This window comes from Bombus pyrosoma, linkage group LG17 (assembly GCF_014825855.1).
Source record: "Bombus pyrosoma isolate SC7728 linkage group LG17, ASM1482585v1, whole genome shotgun sequence".
NCBI lineage: Eukaryota > Metazoa > Arthropoda > Insecta > Hymenoptera > Apidae > Bombus > Bombus pyrosoma.
In genome coordinates this window covers 28,423-47,341 of record NC_057786.1, presented here as the reverse complement: position 1 = coordinate 47,341, position 18,919 = coordinate 28,423, and the positions used below count along the sequence as shown (strand labels likewise).

Genomic DNA, 18,919 nt, shown 5'->3' with positions numbered 1-18,919 from the left:
ATTGTCAAATATGTATATAGATTTAGTATACAAAATTATTTTCTAATTATCGTTTATAATTAGAATTATGGGTACTATAAATACATGTATTATTCATTATTAGCATTTAAAATACAGGTATATAAAAGTATCTTTATATATAGACAAGTAACACAGTAAATATTTACAAGTCACATATTGATTATATCAAAGTGTAACTTTAATCTATGATATATATAGACATTCTATGAAACATACAAATATTTTACGTGTAAATGTATATTATATGAGTTATACATATTATGCTTTTTAAAGAATAATGAAGAAATTTAAAAATCTTTTAAATGGAAATAAAAACAGAATCAGAATAAAATATACCAAAGAAATTTTACATGTCTTTGGCGACTTTTCTTTTATAATACTATATAAATATATTTATATATTATACAATTTCATTTCTTAAAATTGTACACAATTTTTTGTTAACTTAAAGTTTTGTAGAAATGCAAATTTTTCAAGTCGTAAAGATTAATTTAATAAAACGTTGCAAATTATTTTTATATGCGAATGTAATGTAATAAGATTTAATAAGAATAAAAATGTGTTAAACGAGTATATACCTAAAACTGTATTGTAATAGGTAAAAACCTCAATACAATAAAAAAGCATTATACAATATATTTAATAAAAATAACATGAAACATTAAACTTCCAGTAGGTAATAAAAATAATTATTAATAAATTTAAATATTCTTTCTTTCTTATTTTATTTTACTTAAAACGTAAAAGTTATACATACGTATTTATCTATTTATATATCATTCGTTTTCTGACAAAAAGAGATTAATATTCTGAGAGTAAGTGTAATAAAATAATATAAGATTATTATACTTCATTCTTGAAAATATTTAATTCTAAATGAGATATACAGACATGAAATTGGAAGTGCTAGTTATATGATATATCATTCGCAATTGAGTCTATTCTTATAATCTCTTACTATCGATTCTTCGCATTATAATAGAAACGATGCGTTTGTATGTTACTTGTCTTAGTTCGATATAATACTTGTTTTACGATTTATCGACTTGAAATTATTTTGATTTTTGCTTCTATAAGACTGCTGTATGCATTTATCATGTTAAAATTTGAATTTTTAGTATTTTATTATTATTCTACTACATACGGAGAAATTTTTTAAGTCTCATGAATATATTTCAGAAATCAATTAAAAAATCTCAGCAGTAAACAACATCCCTATATTTCTGTAATATATATTGTATATACATACATATTTGTAATTTTTACCAAATAATAATAATGATATCACCAATTACATATATGGTAAATTACATACAGTATGTTGAATAGATAAGTATAATCAAGAAAATTTTGTTTATTATAGTAAATGTAAACCAGATACATATTTTATATTTTCATGCATAATCTGTATCTCGTCATGTTTTTAGAACACTATGGTGCTCCAGTTGGTATGGAAAAATTGTACTGTATGAATATTATATTATGTTATACCTACTGTAATACCTTTTTTATTTGTTTTAATAGTTAGATATGATAAATCTCATTATTATTATTATTATTATTATGATCGTAATAAGGATATTGATTCGAAATCTGTGCAATTTCGATGTTCCAATAATTTTTGTCTGATTAAGACTCTATGTATATATTATAGCTGTGCAATAGTTTTTATGAATCTTAACCAAGATAATTCAGGATTCACGTATAAATTAATTATTTCGTATATGTACATGTATATAAAAATTTGCTTTTATTTGGCTTTATATTCCCATGTGGATTTATTGTAATATTATATTTAATTGGTTTTCAATCGGGACGAATGATGGAAGTTAGTATATGTACAAAAATGTATAAAATGTATAAAATGTATAAAATGAATTTTGCGGTTGGTAACCTTTGAAGTTTCGTAACCTTGGTTAAGAGTATTATGATTGCGCATGCGCTTGGACACGCAGCCACGCGATAACTGTCTAAACATAGTGAATCGTTGCGATGTTGTTAGCCGGTTTGTGCGCCTTTTTTTAACGTTGGTGGAGTGGAGAAAATATAACGTAGTTAGGTATATAGTTACATATTACGAAATTAATAAAGAGGGTCCCGTTTAATTGTAAGAAAATAATGGTTACTACTATGAAATTATCTCTTGGTTCAAGATGTGTCAAATATCTGATGTTCATCTTCAATCTACTCTTCGTTGTGAGTAATTTGCCTTTTCATTGTTATAATAATCCTTAATTTTTAAGTACTTTAATAAGTTTACCGTTGTACGTCGTTTCTCGAAAATTGTTCAAGATATTGAATTATTTATTATATTGAGAAAACGATAAAAGTTCTGTTTTAAATATCTTTTGATTATGGAACCATACTGAAAGCACAGCGCGGTTCAAAAAGTTATCATAATTAGATGGTTCCGCATGATCTTACTTCCTTTTGATTTCTTAAATCATAGAAATCCCGTCGAGGTGATAATCCGATGTAACGTTATGTTCTTTTTCACAATTTACTTTATTTAAGACCACAGAAGACTCGCGTTAATTTCATACTAACCTAAATATAACCTAAATATCGATATAAATATCGATATAGATTCTAAATTCTATGAATGCTATTAGAATAATTTAATATCATAATAGAATTATTTTACAATAATTAACATTTATATTTCGTTTTTGATACTCAACATATTAAATATGTTAAGTATAATAAACTAATTGCATATTGATAGAAAATTAGTTGATAGATCTGTGATAGTGATATGATTTTTTTTTTCCGTATATGATGACATATTTACGTCTTGTTTTCCTGTTCTTAAGTTACGTATATATGTAGACTTCTACCAAGTAAACATGTATATAAATATGTCGCAGTAAAGTACTGCGTATTGCACTCATACAATGAATCATGAATACCAGTTAAAAGATGAAAAGACGAAAACATGCGAACTGCACATATATATATATGTATGTATATACAGCTAGTTTGTATACGTATAGATATCTTTTATCTGTATTTTTCAATAATTTTTTTACATTATGATTTAATAACATGCGTTGTATGTTATATAATGTTATTTAGCAAAATCTGAATAGTAAATTTCTGTTTGCTCATATTATTGTCGCTAATAACAACATAGGTGCAGTTGAAACCTATATGAAGAAAGAAAGAAAAGAAAAATATACATTAGTAGCATATAACAATCTACATACATATGTATACATATAATATAATATAATATAATGTAGTGTAATATAATATAATATAACATAATGCAATGTAATGTAATGTGATATATATATATATATATATATAGATATATATATGCAAAGCTATAATACAAATATAACAAAAATCTTGTTTTCATTGTATGAAAATATTTATAATATTTGTTTGCAATAATTGTTATAAATGAAAATAAATTATGCGGATAGAGTTATTGACATTAATATCAACCATAATGAAGTAAATTTATCCTTTCAATTATGAAATCTATAAGCGATAATCTATAGCGATTAGGCAGCATATTGTACTCACGTGCAATCTGTTTTAAAACTTTTAAAGATACTAAAAAATCGTTTTATACAAATGAAAAAAAAAGACGCTGCGGACAGGATTCGAACCTGCGCGGGTAGAACCCAATGGATTTCAAGTCCATCTCCTTAACCGCTCGGACACCGCAGCAATTGAAATTTCCGTTTATTTTATAAGAATATTAAAGACATAATTAAAGTAACGAATATTTGAATATTATACAATACAATATTACAAAATAAAATTTTTAACTTGAATATTTAATTAATTAATTAAATTAATTCAACGTTCGTAATTTAAAAAAATAGTTTTTGATTACTTGAGAAATTATGTTGGATTGATATATACACACAGTATTAATAGTTTTACATAGAATGTGATAAAAAACGTAATAGAATTAGTTGACAAATTTGTTAAAATAATTATTTGTATTATCCTTTTTGCAATGTTTATTTTAATGTTAAATGGAAACAGTAATTTTTATCTAATTTTCTTGTTCCACATATTTTTAAAATTCATTTCGGCCTAAAGACCCCACAATTTACATTTCTTTACAAATCGTTAGTAAAAGTGTTTCATTTTTATTAACGTGTGTCTGGAAGGATTTTATGAACGTCCAAAGCAACCGCATTTTTTAAAATCATGGCTTCGTATTAGCCTCGTTCCCCTGTCAGTTAGTAATCGGATATAAAGATCTCCTAATCTGATTCTCTATTGATTCAATTTGCAATATAAACAGAGCTAAATAATTTATATATGACAAAATATGTTTAAGAATAAATTTTTATTTAAAATGGGGATATAGGGAAAATTTAAAGCAACATCCTATAGCAACGTCAATAAGCTAACAGAGTATTTTATATAACAAATGAATTTGAGATAAATAATACTACCGTTACAATAAATGCATGTTCTAACATAAATAAATTGTCGTCTGATGAGTAAAATATCTGAAGATCAAAACATACGTATGTGTATACTCATAAATGTCTATTGTATAGGTATTTTATTATTCTGATATACATATATCTACGAGGATACGTATCCACTGTAACCATAGCCTAGCAACCTAGCCTAACCTCGGAACAGTCTGACCCTAATTTGAATGATACTTCGTAGAACTTGAAGAACAACAAAAGATAATACCTACAAAAAATAATATGCAACTAGAAGGACTTAAATCGATATCTATTTCACTCTATGACGTACTATATAAGCCACTGTTCATAGAAGACAAAAGTATTCTGGGAGAAATCGATTTCTACAACCACTAAAACGATCGGCTACTTTCGAGAATAACTTTTCTCAGGGGCCGGCGGGTTCTTTTAAGAACTTACAAAATGCGAATTTAATCACACGACGCTACAGTGGCGTCGGCAATCATTAAGCGCTTCATTCGAATTAGCGATAACAATACATTCAGTATATGTTAAGTCAGGTATTGGGCCATAATCGTTTACGCGTAATCCAACGAGAGCATTCATAGTAGTAGGTAGTTCGAGTCAAATGAAAATCTGTGATCCGATTTGTGAATTTCTCGGTAAAATTTTAGATTTCGATTGATCGTGACCTGACGATACCTTTGATCGCTAGCGCGAATCAGGCTTTACAATTCATCTAAGCCTATATTATAATTTATTCGAAATGAGAAAAGTGATATGTGTGTATTCTTATTTTCAGATCACGGGTATAATCTTATTATCCATTGGTATTGGGATTCATGGAGTTTATCGCAGTTATCAACATTTCCTGGATAATAAATTTTTATCCGTTCCCTCTCTGTTGATTGCAATCGGTGCAATTATATTTTTCATAGCCTTTTTCGGATGTTGCGGCGCTGTACGCGAAAGTTATTGCATGATAGTTACGGTAATTTATATTTAAATAAACTTTTATACTTCTTTGTATTAGTTTTTCAAATTTCTATTAAAATCGGAAATTACTATAGGTAACGTAACTCTAGGTAATCTGTGAAGGAATAGTTTCTTAATAAGTAAATTTGGACTTTTATGTAATTGATAATTTTACAGGAAAGGGCACATCTCATCGATTTCCATGACCTTGAAATATGTTGTGAAGGTCTACGTTGTGAACAATTTTTTTTCCATACATGTAACCATCACTCGGCCTTTGTTTCCAAGATACTCGCAAAAATCTTGAATTAAATTTTATTACCATTACACTCCATTCTGGCATATTCTGGCTCATTGATGTTAATCACCTTTAAGATAAATAAAAAAAGATAATTGAATGCGTTATAGGTTGGCCGAGCGGTGGTAGCGACATATTTCAAGGTCATTGAAATCGGTGTAGTGTGCCCCTTTCTCTATAAATACGATAATATGTTTTACGAACATATTATCGATGTTCCTTCTCTTATCGTTGGTCTATCTTTGGTCACGAGAGCATCATCTAGCATCAGCTTAGCGAAAACTTTATACTGGTAAATGAAACTAAAGTTTAATAACAAAATGTAATTCCTTGATTTCAGTTCACGTCGTTGTTGGTGGTCGTTTTTATTTTGGAATTTTCAGGCGGTATATCTGGATACGTTCTAAGAGCCAGGGCGTCCTTAATTATTCAAAATAAGATGCAAGATTCAATGCAAATGTATAAAAACAGTTCAGAAGTGTTAACTGTTTGGGATAATCTTCAGCGCGACGTAAAGTTTCTTTATCTTTTTAAACCTTTTGATTCTTCTTCTCTCAGTATATGTATAATATTTATATTAGTTATTTGTACGGAAATTCTAATTCTTGAAAGAAGCGAGCTTAATACTTAGGAATCTTTAAATTAGCAATTTTATGGAAGCTTAATTAAGGTACTTGTAATACGACAATATATCTTAAAAGTAAAATACGCTAATAGTCAAAAGTCATATTTGCTAAAGAGGCTGTATTGTACTTTCTACGCGCGCGTACTAACGAACAATTTAGAAATGAACAATTTAGGAATGCCAACCTCATATTATATACATATTACAATTGTATAATGTATTTTGGACGCCGCAATTACCGATACTACATATTTCACATGACTTTTGCTCGAAAACAGAGTCGCAGCTGAATCTTTTCTTTAAAAAAATACCTTCTAGCCATTTTAAACGACATATTATCCTTTTAACAACTTTGTAAGAACTGTTTCTTTTGCAATTAATCAAAAAGTCATTCTACAACGTCCTGCTATGGGGATTATGTGTTAAAACTTTCAACTTTGAAGGTGAATAACTCCATTTTGTTAAGGCCGGACTGTCCAAAAATTAAATCATATAAATATACAGATAATGTATTAAACAACGTATCATCAAAATTTCAAGAAGATTGTAAGAAAATCGAACCATGCTACAAATACCTTAAATAACAAATATACATATCAGGTTCCTCCCTTTAATTTAGGCAATCATACAAACGAACGTTATTGCAGTTCGATTGTTGCGGCACAATAAACGCGTCTGATTGGGTAACCATTGGACACATGGACAAGACAGACATTCCTGCCTCGTGTTGTATTAATGAAGCAGGCGTAGAACCGAAAAATTGCAGTCTTACGTCAGCAGTGGTACACCAGGGTTGCTATAATAAGTTCCTTTCTTTCGTTAAATCTCATGCTATGCAACTTGGTGGAGTTGGACTCGGCATTGCTTTCGTTCAGGTAATCATTACATCGCTGTTTGGCACTGATAGTGGCATACATTTAAAAAACGATAAAATTTTCGAGAAGGCGCTTTTTAAAATTCACATTTTTCAAAATACTAAATACAGGCCTTATTAATATACTACTACTCTGTGACGTAAAACTGATAGAATTACAAACACAATGCTGTTTTACATGATAAAAACAATTATACCATTATAGAGAATTTGAAATTTTTTGAGTTGCGCCACTATCAATGTCAAGCAGCGGTATGTGTAAATGAAAAGTAAAAAGTAAAGTAGAATGCGAGAAAGCAGAAACAATTGAGAAATTTAAACGAAGATTATAGATTGATATAATTTTGTTTCTATGTATGATAGACATTTGTCAATTTCAAATATAAAGATAGTCCATCATGTCAGTTTGTTATTTGTTTCAGGCGATGGGAATCTGTTTCTCAGTTTTCTTAGCTCGATCGATTAGAAACAGTTACGAGTCGGTCTAATATCTTTTCAGCGATTTGAGAACGTATCACGTACATGATGATAAAATGAAGATTAGAAATTAATTCTAAATGAAAACTATAATCATAGTCTCATTTAAGAAGCGTTAAATGAAAAAGGTATTTTGCGTTTCTAGGATTTACTATCATATTATAATCAATGAAGCTATTGAATATGGTATGAAGATTGAAATATCTACATATTTCCTTTGTTTTCAATAATTAATGTTTAATGAAAAAGCTAATCACGACAAATTATGTTCCTCTCGAGACCATCTAACTTCTATTTGAAACATTTTTCATTAAAATCATTGCTTGTACATTGTACATTGTAATCGAAGTGGATCCAGTGACGTGCATTTTGGCATTCTAAATCTTGGATTACAAATGTTATATATAAATTAATATTCTACTTACAATCCAAGTTGACATCATATCGAGCCTAAACACGGCTCTCGCGCACTTTGTCTTCCCGAAAGTGCCACAAATTACATGTTTCAGCACTGGGCACGTGAAAACTTTAGCTTTCCGCTGATTTCACGCGACATACCCTATCCATGTACAGGATGTTTTCCTAAAAAAAGGAAACAATAATAACAATAATAATAATGGCCTCGATACGTTCGAAGAAATGGCCACAGAAATAGTTCTGTCGTACATCATGTCCTTCCTTTCTTTTGGAACTACTCAGATTATGCTTTATACATTTTTCAATATCATTCAAAACGAAGGAGACATTTAGATATCCAGATTTTAGTATCCCATCCTGTCTACCGATGCATATATCTTCAGTAAATATAATACAAAAGTTTTGCGATCTCTATCAGAAGAAGTAAAATGTTGTGCATTCAGTTTGTACATGAAATAAAAGAGTAGAAAATCATTTTTCGTTATTTCATTAAAAAAGGACAAAACAAAAACTTCGTTGTACGTATAATGTACTTGTATGGGTGATGAATATATGCGCATGAAGAGAGAAAACTACATTTTTAGTTTAAACATTATTTGTTCGATGTTGTAAAGTAATTTAAATGAAATTCTATCATCTAACACAATTTGCCACTGGGCTCTCTTTTACAATTTTTCCCATCAATTTTGTTATTTCTTTTTTTTCCATCACATATTTGACATAGTTCTTCTTTGTTTCTATGTATATTATGATTTAGTTTCAGACCACCTACTCTATTACTTGTATAAGATAATTGCTATTTTACTGGTCGTTTCCACTTGAATCATGTAAGTTTATTAAAAAACGAATTTGAGATAAAAGAAGATGAATAGAACGCTTGAAGCAGCTTAAAGGGAACTTGAGCGAAGAAAAGATTCTTGGTTTGAAATAAAATCAAGCACGGTTCGTAATACTTTTCAGAGTATGAATAATGAACGTGTGCTGAATTACATACCCACATGATAGGACGCATGAGTCATGATCTATGTTATCACGCATGGGCGTAGCGACCGGTCGATGTGCCAATGCCGACCATTTGCAGGTTCTTTATGTTGCAGCTTGATGCCTAGCATTTTCCTAAATGTCACACGATGTAAATTTGATGATTACGCGACCTACGTGATATATATATATATATATATATATATATATATATATATAGCTATATTTAAGCATACAATAAAAGTTGAAAATCGCTGGATATTAGTATTGTTACAAGGGAGATATAAAAAACACAATTTGAAATATAAATATCAAATCGATAATGACACTAGTAAAGCGGCAATTGACTGATAAATCTTGTTACACAATGAAATATTACGAACAATTTATAACTTCAAGCTTTAATTATACAATATACTATATATCGAATACTATGAATAATATTATATACAATACATCATGCAAAGAGGTGTAGGAGTGAATGATACGTGAAAGAATGGATGTAAACGATTGAGAGTATGTAAAACCTACAAGTAGTTTCTAGTGACAAACGGATAAACTGTAACTATAAGTGGAATTAATGAAGAAAAAAAAGAAAATAAAAGTTGAAAATGGTCCCATTGAAATTGAATACCAAGACTTATTAATATCGTAGATCAACGCTTTTGAAATTTTTTCCATTCACATCCTCATTTTACCCGAGAAAATTTTGCGCAAACCCCGTTATATACATAAAAAGAAGCATAACATAAATATATCAACGTTCTTCAGAATTTAATCGTCAATGACAAAGACGTCGCTTTGCAACAAACATGTAGTACATATAAAGTGTTATAAGCGTGTCCATGTTTATGTAAAAAGACAATTTTAGAAATTGCTGGAAATTCTATCCTAATTCCAAGCAAAAATCCATTTAAACGATTTTTTTTAAAAGCTGGTGTTTTATACCTATGTTGATTAATAGCTTGATGAATTCTTGAACCTTTTACCCCTTGACAGATGATTGATATTTTTCATTTCATTGGTCTTGCGGCAGTTGTAAAAATCTCCACGAACTCATATTTCTGTTATGCGACTTTATATGGGATCGGGAACCATAGTTTAGGAAGAATACAGGGAACAGAAAATCACATCGATAGGGGTAAAAAAATGTACAGAGTTCTATTTAAAAAGATACCGATAATTATGCAATCTTCTAGAAAAAAAGGAACTTGAGAAAAAATTCTTTCTCCCGTTACATATACCCCTTGAAATAGTTCAACTTTGTTCTGACAAGTCTTTTCGTATAATCGTAAATAATTAGCTGATTAATTAGCTGAGACACCTTATTGTATTAACAGTAGTAATGATATAATCCTAATTCTGGTAATCTAATCCACGTATAACAATATACTTAACGTGTTTTCTTTAGTCGAAGTTGTTATTATATTAATACTTAAATTCCTCTGGCTTTGTGCAAATGGTTTACGTTGTTTTCAATTTGCAATAACCAAAACATCGAAAATTCTATTGCTACAGTGACGATAACGATGACATAATATTACGATAGGAAATTCTGAATTGTGTGTTACCGTATTGAATCAAATTCTTTAGTCGAAGCTCGCAGCAGAATTAATCTTTCTTTTCACGATTTAATGATTTTGTTTAGTCAACTGTTATATTTATTATAACGTGTGTTTCCGCGAATACCTACAAAGACAGACAAGGACGAATAGGTGTTGAGTAAAGAGAAGAAAAGGAGAGAGATAGAGAGAGATAGAAAATAAACGGATAGATGCTTATAAAAACAAGTAAGCAGCGCTACGCGTGTCGTCGGTACGTATGCCGCTTTATCAGTAGATAATACGATACATCGAATCAAGTTTAGGTGTTTCCACGTTCAGTTCCGTAGTGCACCTGCGTGAAAGAGGATTCTCGGACACCAAAATGGCTGCCACACACCTCGACGTTGGCCTACGTTGCATCAAGTATCTGCTTTGCGCGGTTAACTCCCTCTTTGTGGTCTGTAGCCACATTTTTTTATTTTCTTTTCGCCTATCCTTCGAACATCATACGTCGCGTTTATTAGATACATACAAAACCGATTTCTACCTCGACCATTAACCAAATAAATATTCGTTCGATCATATCGATATTGATATTTCTTTTCATCCATTTAATCGTGAATTCAACTGTTCACTTTTCTCATTTTCTTTCCGATTCTAAGTGCATCCTCGTGCGTTATTTGTAATTTTCTACCGATATTGCGTTCTTAATCTTTAATTAATTAATCGAGTAACAAGTTACGAATTAATCAATGTGATTAATTAATTAATGCAACGTAACCTTCCCGTCTGTATATATATTATGTATACATATTGAAAAATTTATGGACAAATACGAAACAAATAAATAGGAAAATAGTAACAAATGCTAGGTAGACATAATGCAATTTATTTATTTTCACATATTTCTATTTGTTTCTCTATTTCCCTTCAAACAGATATTCACACAAGCATAAAGTGAAAAATCTTTATGTAGTATATGGACTATAATACATATATAATTTCCAATAAGGTACGATCAATCATAAATCAATTATAAAATTGTTATAAAAAAACGAACAAAATACCAAAATAATTCAAGATATTTGAAAATAATCGGTTAACCTAGTATATAAGGTAACAATTGACCTAATAGGTCATTTAATAAATGTGATCTACGTTATTATAACGTGCGAGAAGGTGCCACCTATTTTAGTAGTCCTTCATTAATTAATTATGTAATTAATTAATTATTTTACATTAGATCCGTGGTTTTTACTCTTTTCAGCCGTCTGTATCCTAGTGGGTTGTTGATCAAATTGCTGGCTAATGTATTTGCGTGTATGTTTATGCGTGTAACGGAAACTTGAGTAGTTGCATCCTGAAATGTATGAGATTAAATGGGCAAGTAATAAGTAAGTACACGTTAATCGAATCGCGAGGAAAAAATGAGAACGATAAACGGGGTCGAGGTTGACTACGACGATAATCATGGCGACGTCGATTTTCCCTATATTCGGCCCTGAGATTCAACAAGTTAGGTCAACCCTCGATATAGACGCGGATCATAAGATCTACTCTGTTGTTCGGACGTGCAAGAGGATCGATATCGGCTAGGTGAGGTCGTCCCTAATGAATTATTACCGTGCAGTAGGTCTGCAACGTCGCGAACCATTAATGTCTGTCCCATGCCCCCTCCTCCTTTCTTTCCTCATTTTCTTACTCGCTTACATTCGACAAACTCCATATGACGGTCAACCGGTAAATTAAAAAAAGAAAAGAAAAGAACAAGAAAGAACGACAATACATAACCTAAAAACAGCGATACACAATACATTGCTCAACTTTTACTTTCTATATGAATAAAAATTATCAAGATACTAGGATATGAATTTTACTTTAGCTATGGAAATTCGATCCTCTATAGAACGGAGATAATATGGTTTCATTGTTCAACCAAAAAAAAAAAATTTGTATGAAATAGATCTGCTGTTTCGTGATAGAATGAAAATTCTCATCCTCCGCGATTGGCATCAGAATTGGTAATCGTTATCTTGCAAACGTAAATGACTTGTCTTATCAGCTCAGATATTCTTGTAGTCTCATTGGTAACGATAAGCGAATTCCACTATTTTCTTTCTTGTAAAATGTTGCATTCGGCGGAAAAATACGTATACACTTTTTAACTGATATTATACGATAAGGGGTTCGACAGCCCCTATTCGATGAACATACATATATTTGTACGACCTACATACTATACATAATATCGTTTAAATACAACCACACTAGTATTATTAATACGTTTAGTAACTTTTATTTTATCAATAATTTTTTCATTTTATTCAATCCAAAATAACATTAACCTAGAAGTGATAATTTTAACATTTTGCTCGATTATTCTGTAAAATCTAGATTATTATATCATTTTTCGCTATCTCCTAAAATGTTCCGTCTATTTTAGGAATGAAATTCGTGCTCTTGTTTTTGAAAATGAAATTGCAATAAAGAACTCAGATACACATATGAATTGCAAAAGTTCTAATTATTTTGTTTAACTGAAATTAATATTTTTGTAATATTTTTGTAATATTTTTGCTACGCGTGCCAACTGCTAATTTTTAGCGTAAATTAAACACTTTGTTCAATATTTTGCAATATCTGGAGGAGATCACGTGAAAAGTGATGCATATTGTTTTCCCCAGATTTGTTAGAAAATAAGATTTTTCTGCATATTGTACTACAATATCGTAGACGTATAAATTGCTAACGTACTAAATTTTTTTAACCGAACTTTACTTTTACTAAAAAAAATAATTATACGACAATCAGTGGAACTTTCATGCAAAATTTTTACTTTGTCGATATATAATTTATTATTATTTCCCTTTGCATTTTTATGCATATACCATTAATAGTGCATAAGGGAAATGAATTTTTTAAATCACTTTGGAAGTTGCAGGTTCAAATATTTTTATCATCCAAATCATTAAAGTTACTGCAAGAATGATTGTTGCTCTATAATTAAATATAAGTATCGTAGTATATCGCTAAAGAAAAAGAAAATAAAATTTGTTTTAACATTTGCTTGTATTGTTAGATTTTACGTGTATAGTAATTTTAATATCTTAGATTTCTTAAAATTCAATGCCAACAATGAATGTTTATAAGAATATAAACTTTTCATGTTAACGAAAGACGTACTTTATATAAAGCAAATTAGATAAATAAATAAATAAAATTAGATAGAGCTGTACTATAGTAAAGGAGTTACATCATACCTTAACTGTCGATTCCAATGAAAGCCCTTTCGACGATGACTCGACTCGACTCGACTCGACTCGATTCGACTCGACTCTAGTTTGTACGGATGTGTCTACTTAAATCATATTAAAAATAAGAAAATTTGAAACGTAAAGAATTGATATTATCATCGGCGACATTATAATAATATCAACAATGCCAAAAACTTTGCCATTGACATTAAAGATTAACAAATATATATGAAATATTGAAATCCAAACATGTATTTATCTATATCTATATAAAATACCAATGTGTGAACATTTTTAAGTATTAGTTAAGAATTTTACGTTCAATTTCATTGATATGAAAATACATTATATATATATGTATATAATTAACAATTTGATAGACTACTCAACTACTATGAATGCTTTAATAATTCTTAGTAAAATAGTTATTACAATCGATTATCTACATATGAAATATAAACTCGTAATTTAAAATAAAAATATAAAAATAATTTAATTTTCTGCAGTAATATTTTTCACTTATATTATTATAATATTATGTTATAGACCCAGATCTTAATTTACAAATTCTACATTTTTTTATAAAATTATAATAGAAATTATTTATTTATAGTTAACGGGGATAATGATAATATCCATTGGAACAACAATTTATGCTGTCTACGAAGATTTCTCCCATTTCTTGGATCCTAGCTACTTTTCTCCAGCAACCCTCTTAATCGTTGTTGGGATATTTGTTTTTATAATAGCTTTCCTGGGTTGTTGCGGAGCTCTCAGAGAGAGCACCTGTATGGTTCTTGTGGTGAGCATCCTAATATTTCTTTTTCTGTATTATGTGAAAGTATCGTATATTAAAATTTGATAAATTTTACGTTATCTCTCTCTTTCTGTTTTATATATTTCGACTTTCGGCTAGAACAATTTTATCCGTTATTAAATTTATTTATCTAATACTAATTTGTTTATTTCTCATCTAATATGTAACAAATAATAAAAATATATTATTATAATTGCATAGTTCGCAGTATCGCTTTCATTAGTTCTTGTCTTGGAATTGATCGCTGGGATTGCAGCTTATGCTCTTCAAGATGGAATAAAAGATCTTCTTGCTGACAAAATTAATGCGACCATGCATCAATATGAAAAAAGTGACGAAGCTAGGAGTGCCATTGATTTTCTACAATCAAGAGTAATATTTCAATTTCTAGGATACATATACATATATAAAAACAACTAATTTATATATATATATAAATAGATATTTCTAGTTATTTGCACAAGCAGAGACTAAATCAATCTCGTTACGTTTTTGTAAAATTAAAACAGAATGTTTCAAAGATATTTCTAAAACTGTTCCTTTTCTACATCATATAATTGTCATCTGTCAAAATTACTGATTTGTTAAACATTTAACAAATGTTGTTTACATAATAGACTATATTATTCAACAGCTCTATTGTTGTGGATACAATGGATACGAAGATTGGGAAGAACAAGGAATGACTATTCCTTCATCTTGTCCTTTGAGAGATATTAATAAAAATATTTATGCAACTGGATGTATCAAACATCTTTCAATTATCATTCACAGGAGTGCCCTTTATATTGGTACTGGAGCTGTGGCCATTGCTCTTATTCAGGTTAGTATTTGTTATGTTTATTCCTAATTTGACATATAATTTAAGATATACTTTATTATAGTTTGATATTGTAACAAATCTAAAATAAATTTAAATTAGTTGGCATATCAATAAAAATGTAATTTCTTGGTTTTAATCGAGCATTTCATACATTCTAATTTATTTTTAGTTAACTGGAATAATGTTTGCCTGTATGCTAGGCCGAGCGATTAGAAGGCAAAAAACAGAAAGGGAGAGACGTCGATGGGAATTAAGAGAGAGTTTAGTTAATGGTTACCAACCATTGGGAAAATCAGATCCCTTTACCACTTTTCCTGTTGTTTACATGTCCTCTGAACCTTTGAAGAATTCATAGAATTCCCTACTTTTGTTATGCATTCTCAATATGAAATAATTTTATTTACATTAAAATAGTATCTTTCAATTTTTTGAAGTTCTAAAAATCAATATCTTTATTTTGTAAAGAAAATTATTTTTTATATTCCCTTCTTCATTTCTTGTTAATTAAGATCGATTTTTATATATTGCTCTAAATTTAATAATTCTTTTCGTCAGTTTCTTTTAGAAATTAAATATCTAATAGTAGATATGTAATTTCATTTATTATTACGTTTCTATAAAACTATAGCTGTAGATATATATGTATATATACGTGTTTATATTTGCTTATATATATATATATATATAGAAGGATTTAATATATTTTCATAATATATAATGAAACGTACAAATATTTCGTACAAATTTTATATTACATACTTTGTTGGAATAAATTATTTTCAAACCTTAATCACACTTCATTGAAAGACCGAAGCTCTCTTTAAGAGTTCTTTGACTATTTCATTATTTCTTGAGGTGCATAAATATGGAGGAGTTAATTCGCGATAAGCCAAACAAATTCGCTTAGAAGTTATGTCTTCTCTTAAAACACAATGTTCCCATTTGTACCTATAAAAAATACAGAAGAGAATCTAGTAATTATGTAAATAATGCAATAAAATTCACATTCATTATATTCTATTTTATCTATGTTATAAAATACTTTCTTTCAAGTTGTACCTGACAATTAAAATAATTGTATAACTAAATTTGCCAAACAATTACAGAAATATAATATGATATAGATGTTTAAGTACTATTTCGCCATGTCTGTAAGAAAATTTTCTTGCCTTGCACTATCGTAAAGAATCATAAGCGATCCCTCTGGCATTGGGAGCCTTACAACGATATCTTTACTACTTTCATTTTTATCATTTGTATCAAATTCGAAGCCTTCGAGTATAGTGGAATACTCTGCAACGCTTTCTAAATTATATTTCGTATCTGGACCATGGTAAGGACTCATTGTTAAAACTGAGTTGCCCATGACATTCACAGTAACTATTCTTTCACCCCAAATCCAGCAGTCATCGATATGTGGATCTATCGAAGCTCCTCGTAGTGGATCATACTCTAAAGTACATTGTTCTACCGTTTGGAAATTATTAAGCATGGGTACTTGACAAAATTTTTGTTGCACAAATTGAGTAGACTTTGGAAAACCATCAAAAGAACCCAACTGAAGCTTTCTTTTCTTGAAGTTGCATTTTGGGCCGAAATTCTGGAGTTTTTAAATTATGTCTTAAATCTTCCTATCTTATCTATTAATAAACTTTATCGATATTTCAAAATTTTATAATAATAAATGTGGTTATATATTAGTCTGTTTGAAATACCTGTTTCCGTCTTCCACTCTGAGAAACTTCCCAAGGTATTTTTTCAAGCGCGTTCTTCAATGAATTAATTTCCCAAGGATTTAGAAAATCTAGCTACGTATAAAAGTAAATATAGAACAATAGGTTAAAATTAATTTCTTACGAATATTGTCTCAAATATAAATAATAATAATAAAATTGTTATTCTAGTAATACTTTTTATCAAGTTCTCTTCACTAAAAAATCTTTTACTTCTTTTTTTATAATTGATGGTTGATAATCTCTTGTTATATTCTTAAATGTAAATTAGTTTGAAAGGGAAAATTAATGAATAATATTACTATGAATTAGAAATTAAACAATGGAAGGATGTATCGGATACAGGTAAGTAAATACCTTTATATATACACCAGGAAATTCTATGGCAGTTCCTCGATGATACGGATGATTTTTGTAAAGATCAGCATCCCAACCAGGCCATGATTTGTCACAGTTTGGACAATATACATAACTGGAACATTTCTAAAATATTATAATCCATAATAGTTAATAAGACATAGAAGCAAATTTTAAATGTTATATGTATAAATTTAATAAAAAAGTAAATTATCTAGTTCAATAACAATGTCACTTTTTATATCTTGTACATAAAACGGCAACTTTGTATGATATATGCTATCGATGCTACTGCTTACATTAAAAATTATATATTTGCGTTAGAAAGTCATTTGTTTCTGTGCATTCTACAAAGTCTAGTAAGAATTTTATAATAAAATAATAGATTTTAATATTCAACGCAACAATTATATTATATCAAAATTTGTGTTAAGGCATTTTAAAAACTTCACATGTATATATGTACATATATGTAATACAAAGCAACTGAAACTGATATTGATATCATATTTTTCAATGGAAAGAATGCAAGTAATATTTTCGAATATACATATATGTATGAACATTTTTGAATATAAAAAGATAAGAAACAGGTAATTATAAAATCAAAAATTCATTCAAGAATAATATAGAGCAATACATAGAAATCATTTAGAACATATACAAAATATTAGATACTTATTTCTCTTCTTTTCATTGACGGATAAATTAAATAATAAATAAATAATTTAAATCTTTTATAAAAAATATTAAAAATAGCAATGCTACCAAATAAATTAATTGTCCAAGTATATAACATAATAGAAAACTTATTTGTAAAAAAGACAAACTTTTGGGATATAACCTCAAAATGAGTCTTAAGATTGGGTTTCACAATCTTATGTTCAATTTCGCAGAGAAGACAAGATCTTATTCCCTTGCAACCACAAGATCGCACTGTTTCCATCCTTTAATAAATAACAAAGAACTTAAAAGTCGCTAAATACTTATTTCGAACTATATTCATATGTACATATGTATACATATTTTAGACACATAGTACGTGGAAGTCAGGGAACTGAAGGACAATGTCGATGCGATAGCGTAAGAAGGGCAATACGTTGATTGGGTCTTCTATACGTGTTAAGTTTATTCGAAATTATTAGAATCCTTTACTATTGACTATAAATCTTCTCGTTTATAATAATACTTTTATAATAAACTTTTCAATTGATAACCTTTTTACAATCTTCTTTTGACAGAAGATTAGCACCTTGCCAAATGTATACCAACAGGTATACAAGGAACACACGACTTTCGTGCAAGGTTATCTGTGTT

The 18,919-nt window shown here is 29.0% G+C and overlaps 2 protein-coding genes and 1 non-coding gene across 10 annotated transcripts; 1 reads left to right on the top strand and 2 right to left on the bottom strand.

Moving 5' to 3' along the window:
* Positions 1–1,943: 1,943 nt before the first annotated feature.
* LOC122576943 (CD63 antigen-like) lies at positions 1,944–15,959 on the top strand. Of its 7 annotated transcripts, XR_006319964.1 has the most exons (7): positions 1,944–2,080; positions 2,175–2,217; positions 5,230–5,418; positions 6,041–6,211; positions 6,973–7,200; positions 7,622–7,804; positions 8,851–9,705. XR_006319964.1 is itself a non-coding variant. In XM_043747873.1 (6 exons), exons 1-6 carry the CDS (start codon positions 1,959–1,961, stop codon positions 15,865–15,867), a joined length of 900 nt encoding a protein of 299 aa, XP_043603808.1. In that variant the 5' UTR covers positions 1,944–1,958; the 3' UTR covers positions 15,868–15,959. The 7 variants fall into 7 exon arrangements, 6 of the variants coding, with proteins under 6 accessions (XP_043603808.1, XP_043603809.1, XP_043603811.1 ...); XM_043747873.1 differs by lacking the exons at positions 5,230–5,418; positions 6,041–6,211; positions 6,973–7,200; positions 7,622–7,804; positions 8,851–9,705 and adding exons at positions 14,486–14,674; positions 14,891–15,061; positions 15,324–15,512; positions 15,682–15,959; XM_043747874.1 differs by lacking the exon at positions 8,851–9,705 and having other exon boundaries at positions 7,622–8,739.
* On the bottom strand, positions 3,618–3,699 carry Trnas-uga. The gene has a single exon. It is a non-coding gene; the product is annotated as a tRNA-Ser (tRNA).
* A 228-nt stretch (positions 15,960–16,187) lies between the features above and the next one.
* Positions 16,188–18,707, bottom strand: LOC122576937 (alpha-ketoglutarate-dependent dioxygenase alkB homolog 4-like). 2 transcript variants are annotated; one of them, XM_043747855.1, is made up of 5 exons: positions 18,433–18,707; positions 17,603–17,717; positions 17,228–17,320; positions 16,682–17,112; positions 16,188–16,460 (listed from the first exon to the last, which is right to left on the bottom strand). In XM_043747855.1, the coding sequence occupies exons 1-5, from the start codon at positions 18,546–18,548 to the stop codon at positions 16,310–16,312; spliced, it is 906 nt and encodes a 301-aa protein (XP_043603790.1). In that variant the 5' UTR covers positions 18,549–18,707; the 3' UTR covers positions 16,188–16,309. The 2 variants fall into 2 exon arrangements, with proteins under 2 accessions (XP_043603790.1, XP_043603791.1); XM_043747856.1 differs by having other exon boundaries at positions 17,603–17,728; positions 18,447–18,703.
* Between the last annotated feature and the right edge of the window lie 212 nt (positions 18,708–18,919).

Bases quoted from the DNA above. Each gene is read 5' to 3' on its own strand.
- LOC122576937 (XM_043747855.1), bottom strand. From the start codon at position 18,548: ATGGAAACAGTGCGATCTTGTGGTTGCAAGGGAATAAGATCTTGTCTT. The intron at 17,718-18,432 runs GTTTGTCTTTTT...GAAATGTTCCAG, and splicing joins TTTGAGGTTATATCCCAAAA to TTATGTATATTGTCCAAACT. The intron at 16,461-16,681 runs GCAAGAAAATTT...TATTTTTTATAG, and splicing joins ATTCTTTACGATAGTGCAAG to GTACAAATGGGAACATTGTG.
- LOC122576943 (XM_043747873.1), top strand. From the start codon at position 1,959: ATGCGCTTGGACACGCAGCCACGCGATAACTGTCTAAACATAGTGAAT. The intron at 2,218-14,485 runs GTGAGTAATTTG...ATTTATTTATAG, and splicing joins TCTTCAATCTACTCTTCGTT to TTAACGGGGATAATGATAAT. The intron at 15,513-15,681 runs GTTAGTATTTGT...ATTTATTTTTAG, and splicing joins TGGCCATTGCTCTTATTCAG to TTAACTGGAATAATGTTTGC.